Raw genomic sequence first — 14,390 nt, forward strand, 5'->3', positions numbered from 1 at the left:
GGACATGGTTCACGAAATACTTGTTCTTGCAAAGGGTTTCAAAAGAGCTTGCAAATTATACGTACAACAGAGTAATCCTCTCTCTTGCAAACTTTAAATGGTTATTTTCCTGTCTTTTGGGGGTTTAACTAGTATTTCACTTTATCTTCAAACAATGTAAGACAGGAATGATAAATACTCATCTTACAAGTAAGCTCACTATGGGTAAAAATGTTAAATGATTGAGCCAAGTTATATGGTAAGTAGTGGGCCAAGACTTAAGTTCTAGAATTCTGAGTTTCCTTCGAGGGTAAATAATTCAAGATTTATTTTGGAAAGAAGATGGAAAACATTAGAATGCTTAGGAAAAAAAAAAGTGGAGGGGCATCTGGGTGGCTCAGGCCACCCTGGGAAGCCTCTGCCTTCAGCTCAGGTCACTATCCCAGGGTTCTGGGATCGAGCCCCACGTCAGGCTCTCTGCTCTGCAGGAGCCTACTTCCTCCTCTCTCTGCCTGCCTCTCTGCCTACTTGTGATCTCTGTCTGTCAAATAAATAAATAAAATCTTTTAAAAAATAAAAAAAAATTCAAAAAGTGGAATTATCAACAACAGTAGTTTTGTTATTAAAAGACCTTTAATACTCTTCCAAGCTTCAATATAGTCACTTCTGCGATCATACACTATGAAGGAAATAATAAGCAAGGACTCATCTCTGAAGTGTAAGTTTCATTTTGAATGTTATGAACACCTGTATTTTAAGAGGGTCTAGTCCTGTCCCTTCCATTTACTGGTTATGTATCATTGGACAAACTACTCATTTTCTTTTAATAAAATGAGAACTTTACACCAGATTATATCTAAGTTCACTTTCATTTTTACAACTTGAATATTTATTTTTCAGTTGTTAGCAGAAGAGAGTCACAAACCTCTTGCAGCTCTTCCTTGGAAGAGAAGTGAGATGTTGGGCCAATGATGATCATTCTCATAGCAAATGAGCCCAAGTCAAACCTGAAAATGAGAAGGAAACCCACAGATTTAAGTAATAAGAATACGGACCTTATCTTTATATGTTTTTAAAATATAGGACATTAATAACTATATGATAAGCTTGTGCAATACAATATATTCTATTAATTACCCTAAGAATAACTCATTCATCCAGTAAAATCCCAAAGCTATGAAATGTATCAAATTTGACCACAAGATAAAAATGAAGATAAAGACTATTTAGGAACTGGGGGCGCCTGGGTGGCTCAGTTGGTTGGGTGACTGCCTTCAGCTTGAGTCATGATCCTGGAGTCCCAGGATCGAGTCCCGTATCGGACTTCCAGACTTCCCAGACTTCCCATCGGAAGCAGACTTCCCAGATCCATGGGGAGTCTGCTTCTCCCTCTGACCTTCTCCCCTCCCATGCTCTCTCACTCACGCTCTCTCTCTGTCAAAAAAAAAAAAATCTTAAATAATATATTTTACAAGACTTTTTAGGAACTGTGACGATCTTACTCAGTAGTGTTTGTGTTTAACTTTATGTTTTTGCTTAAAGAAGCATTCTCTATTTTTTTTTATTATGCACTCTATTGGTAAAGATTTTTTGCCGAAGAACTTCCCAATATACATATTTTTACTTATGTATTACATACATGTACTATGTTATAGGTTCAACAAAAAGTGTAATAGCATAAGAACTTATATATGTAGTGAGATGTTCTCCTTGCACTCTCATGTACTATCTTGCATGCTTCCCCATCCCATTTTAGGGATCCACTGCTTTTTATACACTATATTTTGTGGGGGCCAATGTTATTCGGTTAAACTCTATAGACAGCACTGGGATGTTGTCTATAGAGAATTTATAGTATAAGTCCAAGGGATTTGTGCTAACGAGCAGAGCACAGATACATCCCAGAAGTGATTCCAAGTCTAGACTGTGCACATTGTCAGGCACAAGGGTCATCTCCAGTGACAAAGGAAATCTACAGTGTTGCAGAAAAAGTCTGATCATAGCAGGGGAGGGAACAGATAGTCAAGCAAAGGACCCAACGAATGATTCCGGTGATCTTTAAGGAAATACACAAACACACACACACACACACACACATTTTATATATACATATTATATATATATATACACACACACACACACACACACACATACACACACATATATAATAAAAATATACATTTTTTTAAAGCAGTAAAGCAGTTTCTGTTTGGTCCCATGTGAATGTCAAACTCCTTAAAAGCCTGGGAGGGGGTGAAAATGCTCTTTTTGCTTACACAAGATTCTGGGGACTCTAAGTCCTTCATGGCTAGCAAGTGAGAAGGAAGAGGAACCAGGGGTGACTGAAATCAAAGATACTAACTGACACTAAAATAAACAGAGCAGACTACACAGGTCTCAGATTCTGGATATTTTCCATATAGTTCATAAGTGACATTTTGGTTTTGGATAAGGAATAGCTGAGAACCTTAGCCGGGGTTTGTTGTGAGAGAAAGCACTCCTATCCTACGCCTTCCACTGAAGTCTAATCATTATTGGTTCTTTCTGAGGGGTATTTTAGGGCCAAGAGCATGCTGGAGTGAACTCTGGTTCTCCCAGGGGTTGAAACCCTAGAAAAGACGCAGAACTGATGACGTTTTGAAGAGGGGGTGTCTCCCAAAACACTTCTGATCAGATTTCTTTCATCTCCTCTAAGCTCTCCACTGAGCCGCTTCCACAGGGGAGCTGAGGGTAGGGATTAGTGTTCATCAAAATTCCTGAAACTCTCCATGAACAAAGCAGGCGGAATGTGTTCGATGCACTAGATATGGATTGCTTGGATTCTTCTGGGCTGGTGAGGAAGCTAGGAGGACTTCCCAGGAGTTCTTTGCCTGGGAAGGGTGAGAGAAATCTCTTTCCCACTCACTTCTCACTCCTCTCCTCACATCTGGACAGGGTAATTCAGGGTATTAAATTTTCAAACGAATAGAGTTCATCAAACTATTTGGGTAGAAATAAGATCATTTATGTGCTTTTGGGGATGCATCATGGTACTTGGTTTCAGGTAACTGAGTCATCTAGGTAGAAGAACACACATTGGATATAAATGAATACCAACTTTTTTAGGAGATGGGTCCAATTTTCTCTTAAAAAACTCCAGGCTAGTTGCTGCCCCTTTGGATTTCTGGCAATCACATAAAGAAGAGTGGACAACTCCTGTGTCTTGATGACTTCTCCTTCCATTCCTAGTTCAATTAATCTGAAGAAATAAAGATCATTTGACTTCTCATGGCATGTGTCATATAATGGAAATGAACTCAGATTATCAATATATAAGAGTAGAAGAGAAAGAGGCATGATAAAATTGTAACTTACCAAAAACAGTAATAAATTCCTTACTAATATTTTTAATGATCCAGCTAAATTTTCTTTTTTTTTCTGGCAGTAATTTTATTCACTTATTATTTCAAAGAAATTAATTAGCATCTTGTACAACACCTTATACCCAAGAATGCATTCTTGCGTTCACTTTTCTCCAAGGTTTTGAAAGTAAAATGTAGCTATTTGTCCAATATTGGTCACCTGATTAATAACTAGGAATATCTGTTTTGATCATTTGCATTTTGTGCATATGTATTTTTCAGAAGTAAATTCAAAACAAATCAAATTTTGATTCTTTTATGACTTTGAAGTTGGTGGTCAATATTTTAGTGACTTCATTGGATTTTTATCAGTTTACTTTTAACAAGTTGGTTTAATTAATGCACTTACTTCTTTAACTTTTCCTGATGTTGGCTGGTTGACAATGCATACAGAATTTTCTTTTTTTCAGCACCTGACATGGACAGTCCATATTGCTCCAAAAGGTAATTCCAACCTATTGTTGTGTGAGCACCCACAGAATACACGACCTCTAAAACATCCGACGGAATGCTATAGTATGAGGAACAAAGTGAAGGAAAAAGTCCTATGAAACAGAGTAATCCCTGTGATCGCTGGGCATCTTCCTGATTGTAATAAACAGCAGAATCCATTTTGCCACCACATACACACTTTTGATGCCCCCAAGTCATTAGTTTCTCATCAAATATGAAATCTGGGGTCAAATTTTGGGTCTCTGGTATTGGGTGATGAAGAAGTAGACTTTTTTAAAAGGTAACCTCTCTTAAAAGAAAAAAACAAACACCAACTTTTAACAAATGATCGCTGCTGTTTTGACTGCTTGTACATTTCACATTGCTTTTTATCTTTAAGACACACTTTCAGAGCTTGGGCACCCCCCTCCCCCCACTTCTACCTTCTGGCAATCTTTCTGTCACCGTGCCAATCCGTCCAAGCCCTCCCACTAAGGGGACCTAAATCTCACTTCCCACAAAATCTATTGAGCACTTACTATATGCTAGCATGAAACAAGGGTTTGTAATTCCCAGCATGGCTTTCCCCTACCATGCCCCCTGCCCCATACCATCTTCACTGAAAGGTTTCAGATCTAACATCTTGCTTGATCAAAGACTTTTGCATCAAAGTGAAAGGAACAAAGAACAGGACAGATGTCTAGGTTTACTTTAATTTTCCACTGGATTCCATCCACTGAGAGAAGAGTTCAGTTGCCTTCTGGATGCAAGGAGCATGGTTCAGGTAACAGGCCAGTTTTAGGATGGTCGATCGAAGCATCCTGTCCCAGACAGAGCCCTTGTCACTCCAGCTTTGCCTGTCAATCACTGGCTTAAAATACTGGAGAATGTAATGCTGCGGAAAGAACAGGATGATTTACAGAGAGGCTAAATTTAGTACTTAACACAGCTCTTACCCACCAAAAAGGATCAACTCTAAACTGCCGGCATGAATCTTGCCCAAACACAGAACTATTTGGCTTTGTATTTTCTCCTTGTTTTCTGGGCCCCACCTACCATATTTAAACAGAGCTTTTGCATTAAAATAGGGTTTAATTTCCTATCTGAGGGTAGAATATCATTGACAAAAGATAAAATCACATTTAGGAGGAATATTTTGCTCACGATCCTGATAGGATCGTCTTAGGTTGGTGATGACAAGAAATGAGAGATTTCCAACCACTCAGTGCGGTTGACCGTGCCATCAGCCAGTCCCTCAGCTTCTTAAAGATTTATCCCCAGAAGTTCACACAAACAGACCAAGTCTCGCCCATCCTCCAGACACTCTCTACTTAGTGAATTTCCTGGAAGTGATACAAACCTTGAGGTTTTCTGTGACATCTGAAACATTCCTTCTCTCCATCATGCGGTAAAACAGCTCTAAGTATTCCAGACCTTTGAGAAGTGCGGGAATGCTTGCTTCATGTTGGAGATAGCGAGTCAGGTCAAGGGCTTTGTCTAGGGTCAACCTTCCTGCACTAAAGGATGAAACAAGGTTGGGTGTGTGTACATAACTTAGAGTTCTTACTATTCTTTTTCTTTTTTTTTTTAAGATTTTATTTATTTATTTGACAGAGAGAGATCACAAGTAGGCAGAGAGGCAGGCAGAGAGAGAGGGGGAAGCAGGCTGCCCAAGGAGCAGAGAGCCCAATGCGGGGCTCGATCCCAGGACCCTGAGATCATGACCTGAACTGAAGGCAGAGGCTTTAACCCACTGAGCCACCCACACACCCCCAGTTCTTAGTATTCTTAATATTAACACAAATATGATCTAGTGAGCAATGGGAGGAGCAATTCAGCCAGACCATTGGGTTTAAGTCCTAGATCTACCACTGACTAGTTCTATGATCTTGGGCAAATTACCTAACCTTTCCCGGCCTCAGTTATATCCCTTATACACGAAAGTAACAGTAGTATCTTGTGCTGTTGTAAGGATTAAGTGACTTCATTCACACAGAGTGCTTGGAGTCATTCCTCACATGCAGTAAGAGATTTATAAAGGAAATATTAGCTAATATTAATATTTAGGACCAAATAATAGCAAGGTTTTCACATGTTGGGTCATTCTCTAATGGTTTCACTTGTGGATTTGAATTGTTCCTCCAACTGGATTTGGAACTTTGAGGACAGGGGCTCTGTCTTTCCTTTTTTTAATGTCCTTTCTAGAGCCTAACAGAGAAGTAGTGTTTATTCTGAGTAGGACAAAAAAGGTACTTCCATCTTTTTTTAGAATCTAATTAGATTTCAAAGTTATATGGCTTCTCTGTATTTTCTTTTAATGAAAAGAACAAACAACAAAACTATTATTCTGAATACCAAACATTAGGGCCTCTTCTGCAGAGGAAATAAACCATTATATTGTCATTTTGCAAAGTGGTTCTCACATGTGTTTCTGACAGAACTTGTGTCTGCACGTGGTCTGTAAACTATTACTGCCAGCATTCAACTCGAAGATTAAGCATAATAGTCTGATATGGAAACAGATTCAAGAACAAAAGACGTTTCTGTTGAATTTTCATTAGCATAATGCTCTACCTCCTTTGGGTTTTTAAATGTTGAATTTTTATCTAAAAAGAGGAAACCGAAACTAGCAAGAAGTGAAATTAAGAAGAACCAACTCTTGTGACTTTTCTTAAACACAATTATATACTGCTTTCAAACAGACTTATGGAAAAGTTTCCACAGTTTTTGTCTGAAGACGGAGGGCTGAACCATATGCACTATGATTCTATGGTTTGCTGTATTTTTTAGTGTATTTATCTACGAAACGTCACGATTCCTTCCCTTGTTTGTTACTGTCATGCCGTACAGTGTAGCTGATACCCTAGAGGATCAGCAACAGGAAAAACTAGGTAAAATATTCCAGGGTCCCATTTTATTTTATTTATTTATTTTTTTTCAGGGTCCCATTTTAAAAAGAGTGTTGAACACAAAAACTACCTCATATTAATCCTGTTTTTCTTATTTGTCAAGCCTAATTTGTTTCTTACAAAAACAAACACCATTATTTACTTTTATACTTATCTACTAAAAAAAAAATCAATCTTAACATTCATCTAAGAGGATTGCTTTTATTTTTATGTAACTTTTGTTTAATAAAAAGCCAGCTCCTCACCACCAATCATCACGCAAAATGTTACCTGAAGGTTGATTCAGCTTATAAATAAACACATCTATGAGCTTATACTTTAGCCCAACAGAAAAAAAAATCTGTATCTTATTAGTACACAGTTCTATACTTATGAGTATACAGTTTCAGCTATTTGGTACCTTTGTGAAATAAAACTATATTCCTGAAAAGCCAATGTGGGTGTGGGACTAAAAGGAACAAATAGTTTTTCTGTAAAGAATTTAAAGTTGTCGTTTCAATTCCATTCAACCCAGATGAGATTCAAGTGTTAAGTTATGCTTAATTAATATGAAAATGCAATTAAAATAAATGTCCATTCCTTGGCCAAATTCTGTCTTCAGACCAACTATGATCTCTGATTACTTCTTTTAACTCTTAAATAGATATTTTATAAAGCAGGGAAGATGCGATAAATATTAAGGGAGAGTAGCAAGTAAAAATACTTTGAGCTAGTATGAGAGTATTAAATTGTTTCCTTATTGACCTAGTTTTATGATAAAGTTAATATAAACAAATTATGAAACGGAAATTGGAGAGGGAAGGAAAAATGCCTCATAATTTCACTACACATCACATTCACTAATAGCACTTTGGAATATTTCCTCCTCTTTTTCCCCACACTTTTAGCTAATAATTTTTTTATATAGTTGCAACAAAATAATACACAAATTCAGATTCTTCTTTTTTCCAACTTCACATTATTTGAACTGCATTTCTATGCTGTTGCTTCATCTTCCTCTTCAAAACAGGATGTTTTAAATGATTTTTGTTAGATAATACTAATACTACTAATAGCTAACATTTATTGAACTGTGCTTAGTGCTTTATTGGCATTATCTTATGCAATCCTTGAAACAGCCCTTTATATTAGATATTATTATTTAAATCTGGAATTTTAAAGACTAGAGAAGTACTAAAGACTAGAAAATTTAGGCTTAAAATGTTTAAATAATTTGCCTTATGTCTAAGAAGAATTGAAGAGGTAATACTTGAAGTCATCTATTTTAAACCAAAATTTGTATTCTTAACTTCATTAACCTGGCCACCTCATTTTTCCACTGATTCATTAATAACAGTAGGGTTTCTTCTGCTAAATTTAGACAACCCATAAATTTATTGGCAGAAAGAGATTTTGCAACTGTTTGAAATATTGGTTTTCGTTGTTAAATTGTCAATATTCTTCAGTGTTCCTATTCCTACATTTTTAACTCATCTTCTTTGCAATCTACTCAGAGCTTCTCCTTTGACCAGACAGACCTCCTCCAATGAACCGTGGCTTACTTCCCAGCTAGTCTATCATGTAACCATCCCCACAGTTGTGGGACGGCCACGTTCCCAGCCCATCCTGACTTCAATGTGCTCTGCCACAAGTGTTCCTGAGACACGAGCTGAGGATTACGCTTTCAATCTCTCCTTTTCTCCTTACTAGAGAATTCTGTTATTGTACAGAGAAGCTTCTCCTGAGAAATGTCCTGCTGGTTACTCTCACTCAATTTGACCTAGATAAACATCTGAAAGGAAATAATATGTCACACTAAATAAAATGAATATAGTAATTCTCAGAATAGGAGAAGCTTACAGCGCACATTTATTTCACCTGACTCCTAATTTTTTTCCATTGGGGATCTTGTGACCTGATTTATTCTACATATTTTTCTGCTGATGATAAATGAGAAAAGAAAGAAAATACTTTGTCTTTCCAGGAAAGTCTAAGGAGGAATAAACATAAGGAGCCAACTTCTCCTTCATTTCCCTTTCAATTTCATATTGATTTCTACGGTGTGAGCCAAGTAACAAATGGATTGCGCACTTGATTTAACATTTAAAATCATAAAGGTTAAGACTATATTACACTTTTTTTGTTCAACAGATTACATAGGAATTTGGTGAAACAGCAAGCTACTCACCTAAATTTTAAATCTGTCGTCAAAAGCTTAAATGCTTAGAGGGTCCACCCTAAGTGACTGAAACAGGTCACTCATGTACCATTTGGGACTTTGGTGCATGGGACAGTAAAAGCTTTGCTTCAAGAAGGACGTTGCATCCTCCTCTACGTGGGAATAAAGGTCCATAGTTGCCACATCTTCTCACGTTCAAAAGAGACTCCAGAAGTCAGGATTTGGACATAAATTTCCCCACATTTTAAAATGTCAGATTACGTGTTTAAATACTGTATTGGTCAAAAACCTTATCAGTAAGCTTTGGTCTAGTGGCCAGTATTTGACCTTCATTCAGATCCATCACATACGAATGAACAATACTGAATGTTTGATTTTAAAATCTATCGTATCTGGTTATGAATAACTTATTTCCTGTGAAATGGAATGAAATTTTGCATTACCTTACTAGCTGAAATGCATCATGAATCAGACCTACTCTGTCCTTAGGTCTGAGAAGTGTGTGGTTCTGATTCAGCTGTGTGATTAGTTGGTCCCATCCGTGCCCCTCATAGTGAACAATGTAGTAGCCATTTGAGTCCACGTTGAATTTCACCCAGCTGGTCTTTTCAGATAATTCCAGAGTATCTAGGAGGAGGAAATTGGCATAGCGTTTTATTAACAATATACATACCAGGAACATCTCCAAAACTGTTAGTTCTCATACTATTACTAATTAATCAGTAGGAAGACAAAGTTTTGGAAGAATCATTATGATATTCATTTTCACAGTCTACTGACTGGGTTTTTTTTTTTTTGGTGAATTATGGTCTTATTAAATTAATAAATAAGTAAATTTGTTCTCAAAAGCAGTTTCTGCAGGTTTAAGAGGCCCAGTTCATCAGATAATAAGCATGATCGGAATTCGACTTATTTGTGGCCTTGTTACTGGCCATTGCAATATGTATATGTAGATAGGTGATCCACTTATCTAGTCCTCATTTTGGATGAAATAAAGATTCCAGGTTAAACATGACATTATGACGGAAACCCTCTCATATTTCAGTGAGGTATTCAAAAGTGAAATTAAAATTATATTATGTATTTTTAATATGACAAACATTATACTATGTCATCAAAAACACATTATCATATTCTCTCAATAGATCTGTGAGACTTGGTCCTCATTCAAAATAAGATGAGAGAACTGAAGCTCAGGAGGAGTAAAGAAATTGTCTAAGGGTCACACATCTAATAGGTGACATAATGAGGAGTTGAATCCAGAGCCAATGCATTCCAAATTCATTCCAATACGTATTTTTGCCTTGTGGCATAACAGCTGGGTTAGCAGTTAGCAGTTTTTAAGAGATATAAGAAAGCCCTCATTTCCTGATATAAATACAAACTTACCTCTGAATGCTAAACGCACAAGAAAACTTCCCAGTGAATAGAAAATTCAAATTTTCCAACTAAAAAGTTCTTTTAGTAATTAATAAATGGAGAAATGAGGACTTTCCTGGACATAAATCTTTTATTTTGAAATTTACTTACAGTAACTTTCCTCCACATAGCCCAGAACATGTTTAATTTCAGAACTGAAACACCTATTTAGCTCATGAGTTCATTACCTGTCCTTGATTTTAGAACGTGCCTATGGATCACATTAGAGGAACTCGTGGTGTAGGTCAATGGAATATGCCACAGGTACCTGTGTCAGAAGATGGAGATGGTTACAGACTAAACGAATGGCCCTTTTAATGTTCCCATTGTCAGACTCAGATAGGTTGTAAAAGGCACTTAATGGCCCATCTTTCACACCATCAGGGGCCCTATAAATTTTATAGGCTAAGACTTACAGATCCTTCAGTATGCAAAAATTCTTCCATACAGTTATAGAGGTGCAGGCACTATATATACCTGGTTGAGCTCTGCCACAATTATCTGTGCCATTGTTGTCCAAATCTCATACCATAAATTCTGCTGATTGTTTTCTTCTAAGCAAGAGAAAAAAAATCCAGTCTTCCTTTCATATTTCCAAAAACTCTGGCAGCCTGATATTAATTCAAACAACCAAAGAAAACTTCAAGAAAAGCCTCAAGAGATAAAGATCTGACCTCAGTATGATTTCCACTTATCCTTTTGTTCAACACAGCTACCCACACCCCACCCCTGCAACTGGTAAGTAACTGTAAATAGTCACAACGCAGCAATCTAGGATCTGCTGATCCCCCAAGTTCAGAAAAGCCAAATGGATTGGAGGAAAAGACCAATTTCAATGATACTTTGGTTACTTCTCAGTGGTCCTACTACGATAAATAACAGAAATTGGCTGGTGTGTTTTTTGCGTGCTAGCAGATTTTACAATTCCTCTATCGCCATCAAGCCATATTAGCTATAGTAATCTTGTACATGTAAAATCAAGTCCTTGAAAATACCAACAGGTGAAAAAACAGAAAGAGGAATAATTGAGGATGTACCTATTAGTCTTCAGAAAAATATAAAACAATGAAAGAAATAGCATACGTAGACTTTAATCTAGTAAAGGGTCAGAAGGGATAATGTACATGTTAACCCATAAGGTATCGATAATTAACAAAGCAATTGAAAAATTATACAAAAAGGTAAAAGCAGACACATAGATATTGCCAAGATTTAACAGAATGATCTGGATTGACCTTGGCTCCAGAAGGAAAGGAATTTTTTTCCAGATAAACATAGCTGGGAGTGAAAAAGAGGGAAAGTAGCATTTCTTGAGTTTGAATAAGCATGAATCAGATGATAATAATTTTATAAGAATCATCTAAATACAGAGGAAAAATACAGATCATTGTAGTAGATATTTGTTACTCTGGCCCATCCACAGCATTGAACTCCCTTGTGATAGTTTGATAAGTTATAAAAGTGCGAATCTTGCCTTCCCAGGAATGAATCAACATTCAATTTTTCAGGTTGTGTTGTCAGGATATAAATTGTTTTAAGCTCTCTGAGTTTCAGACTTTAGAAGGACATACGGAAAAATGAAATGTGTAGATAGAAAAGTGGCATAAAATTTGCTGTTGGATTGGAAATGGGCAACTGACCAAATAGAAAAGAAAAACCATATGTTGTCTGCGTTAAAGACCTTGAATTTGCTTCTGATTGTCAGAAAAATCCTAGAATTGTTATGAGACAGATACATCCCTAGAAAAAGAAATAACCATAAGAGCCAGAACAGATTCACTTGTATTATTTCATTTTAAAATTGACCTCATTCATCTTATGGATGGAACTAATAGATCAGAGAAATGTGGACAGTGTTGTGTTTCTTGATTTTAGTAAAGCCTTGAACGCGGCTTCTTGGGATAGGCCGGTGAAGGAGAGATGAGAGTATGGTTCATTGGATTCACTTTCATTATTACCAAGACACAGCATATGTTTTAAGACATAACCCATTCACAGTCAGCGACTGAAAAACAAAAGGCCACAGGAGGTTGAATTCACAGGATTCACAGGAATGTAATTCACCCCCAGGGGATATATTTTCCCTTCTGATAGGATGTAGAACTGTCATAACAATTTCTATGTATGCGCTAGTCACCCAACCTATGAGGCCCCAGAAATCTAGGATGGAAAAGAGTGGGACATATTTGAGCAGAGCGCTGCATCAGAGCCCAGCGGCTGCTGCAGAATTATCAAGAACACAAGGACGGGGACGCCTGCGTGGCTCAGTTGGTTGGACGACTGCCTTCTGCTCAGGTCATGATCCTGGAGTCCCAGGATAGAGTCCCACATCGGGCTCCTGGCTCCACGGGGAGCCTGCTTCTCTCTCTGACCTTCTCCTCGTTCATGCTCTCTCTCACTGTCTCTCTCTCAAATAAATAAATAAAATCTATAAAAAAAAAAAAAAAAAAGAACACAAGGACGCAGTAACGCTGTCTGGGGCCCGGCCTGAAGCTCTTTCAGTCTGTTACCAAGGCTGGGTCAGGCCTCTGCTGCCTGCGTAGAAAGAGCATCCACCACGTTGCCCAAGAAACTCAAGAGCAAGCGGAGATACAGTGACCTAGGCGAACAGAAGAAAAGCAGCCACCTTTCCTGCAGGGCCCTCCATTCAGGGTCCTCTCTGGAAACCCCGCTCAGGAAGCGCTCCTGCTGCAGCCTGAGGGAACGCCCTTTTCGTGTGATCACCACCAGGGGAATTCCTTTCTGCAGAGTCCAGGTCGCCATCATCTCCTTGAGCTCCGCACTTTCCTCCCGGAAGGCGAGCTGAAATGACAAGTGACTTCGGTGACTCCAGAGGGAGGAGAGAAGCCCAGGAGAGCAGAAACGCACATCTCCTTGGATGGCGGAAACAAGGCTTGAGGAGGAAGAGGGGAGGCCTCAGGCTGTCAGCTCAGGGCTGGAACTGGAGCCCGGCTGCCCCAGAGGTGCTCTCTGCAAGCTGACTGAAGGAGGGATGTATGCGGCAGCTAGAGGGTTAACACAGTGGCAAAAGTCCCAGAGGAAGGCCTTGCTCTAGACTGGAGCTCCCTCCTGCTCCACTGCAAACCAAAAACCCAGAAAACAAAACAGAACAAAACTGCCTGGCCTCTCCATTTTAAGGACAGTGGAGTGGAGGTGTTTCAGAGAGAAATGTCTATCTTTAGGGGAGCTTTAAATACTCCAAAAGAACTGTATTATATCAATAGATGTCTACAGAATGGAGAACAAAACCTCTAGCTTCCTAGCTTCTCTTATGGATTTCTGTTCACTGGATTATGCCAAATCTTCCTTTAAAAACTGTAATTTATGGGATTCCTGTGCCTCTTCTTAAAAAGAGTTCCTCTTTTCTTCCACTGAAGTGTTCCACTAACTTCCCAGAAGTAAACAAAAAGACAGGGGCCTCTAGAAAACCATTCACCCTATTTCCAGACCTCACATATTTGGTTTGGCATTTTCCTGAGCCTGGAGGGTGCCAAGACAGCACTAACCAGGCAGAGGAATTCTGAGCGGAGATATTTTTAGCTAGCAGTGGGGTTGTGGGAAAGCTGAATTGTAACAAAAATATAGTAGTAACAGCATCATCCCCCTAAGAGGCCTGAACATTCCTTTTTCAGTCAACTTTGTTTCAAGGAAAACTGTGGAAGTCTCTTCCTTTCCAGTTATTTAAAGGGACAGTTGATGGGGCACCTGGGTGGCCCAGTCAGTTAAATGTCCAACTCTTGCTTTCAGCTCAGGTCATGATCTCATGGGTCAGGGGATCAGATGGAGCCCCACGTCAGGCTGCCCCACCAAATGCCGGACCTGCTTGAAGAGTCTTTCCCTCTGCCCTTCCCCCCACTCTAGCACCCTCCCTCTCTCTCTCTCTCTCTCAAATAAATAAATAAATAAATAAATAAATCTTTTTTAAAAAAGGAATAGTTGGGCTCCTCTACATAATCACTTCGGATCACATGACACCCCAGATCTCTTCTACTCTAAGTTTTTTTATACTTACTGTATTGCTTGTCGTCTTGGAATCGGAATAACAAAATTCACCAGATGTAAAATCACCTAGACAATTCTATAAAACAAGAA

The 14,390-nt window shown here is 38.3% G+C and overlaps 1 protein-coding gene and 1 long non-coding RNA gene across 4 annotated transcripts in view; one reads left to right on the forward strand and one right to left on the reverse strand.

The window, feature by feature from the left end:
- Positions 1 to 14,390, forward strand: part of LOC122917330 — a 95,706-nt gene that overhangs the window by 12,147 nt on the left and 69,169 nt on the right. The window lies entirely within an intron of this gene.
- The window catches only part of ERAP2 (endoplasmic reticulum aminopeptidase 2), a 39,011-nt gene that overhangs the window by 865 nt on the left and 23,756 nt on the right, over positions 1 to 14,390 (reverse strand). For all 3 annotated transcript variants that reach the window (XM_044265073.1, XM_044265064.1, XM_044265084.1), the window contains exons 10-18: positions 14,311 to 14,376; positions 12,925 to 13,100; positions 10,487 to 10,566; positions 9,323 to 9,506; positions 5,173 to 5,329; positions 4,523 to 4,707; positions 3,730 to 3,891; positions 3,077 to 3,217; positions 905 to 986 (exon numbers count right to left, since the gene is read on the reverse strand). In XM_044265073.1, the coding sequence (XP_044121008.1) occupies positions 905 to 986; positions 3,077 to 3,217; positions 3,730 to 3,891; positions 4,523 to 4,707; positions 5,173 to 5,329; positions 9,323 to 9,506; positions 10,487 to 10,566; positions 12,925 to 13,100; positions 14,311 to 14,376 (1,233 nt within the window). The remainder of the gene's footprint in view (positions 1 to 904; positions 987 to 3,076; positions 3,218 to 3,729; positions 3,892 to 4,522; positions 4,708 to 5,172; positions 5,330 to 9,322; positions 9,507 to 10,486; positions 10,567 to 12,924; positions 13,101 to 14,310; positions 14,377 to 14,390) is intronic.

The sequence above is a fragment of the Neovison vison genome, chromosome 1 (genome assembly GCF_020171115.1).
Source record: "Neovison vison isolate M4711 chromosome 1, ASM_NN_V1, whole genome shotgun sequence".
Classification (NCBI taxonomy): Eukaryota; Metazoa; Chordata; class Mammalia; order Carnivora; family Mustelidae; genus Neogale; species Neogale vison.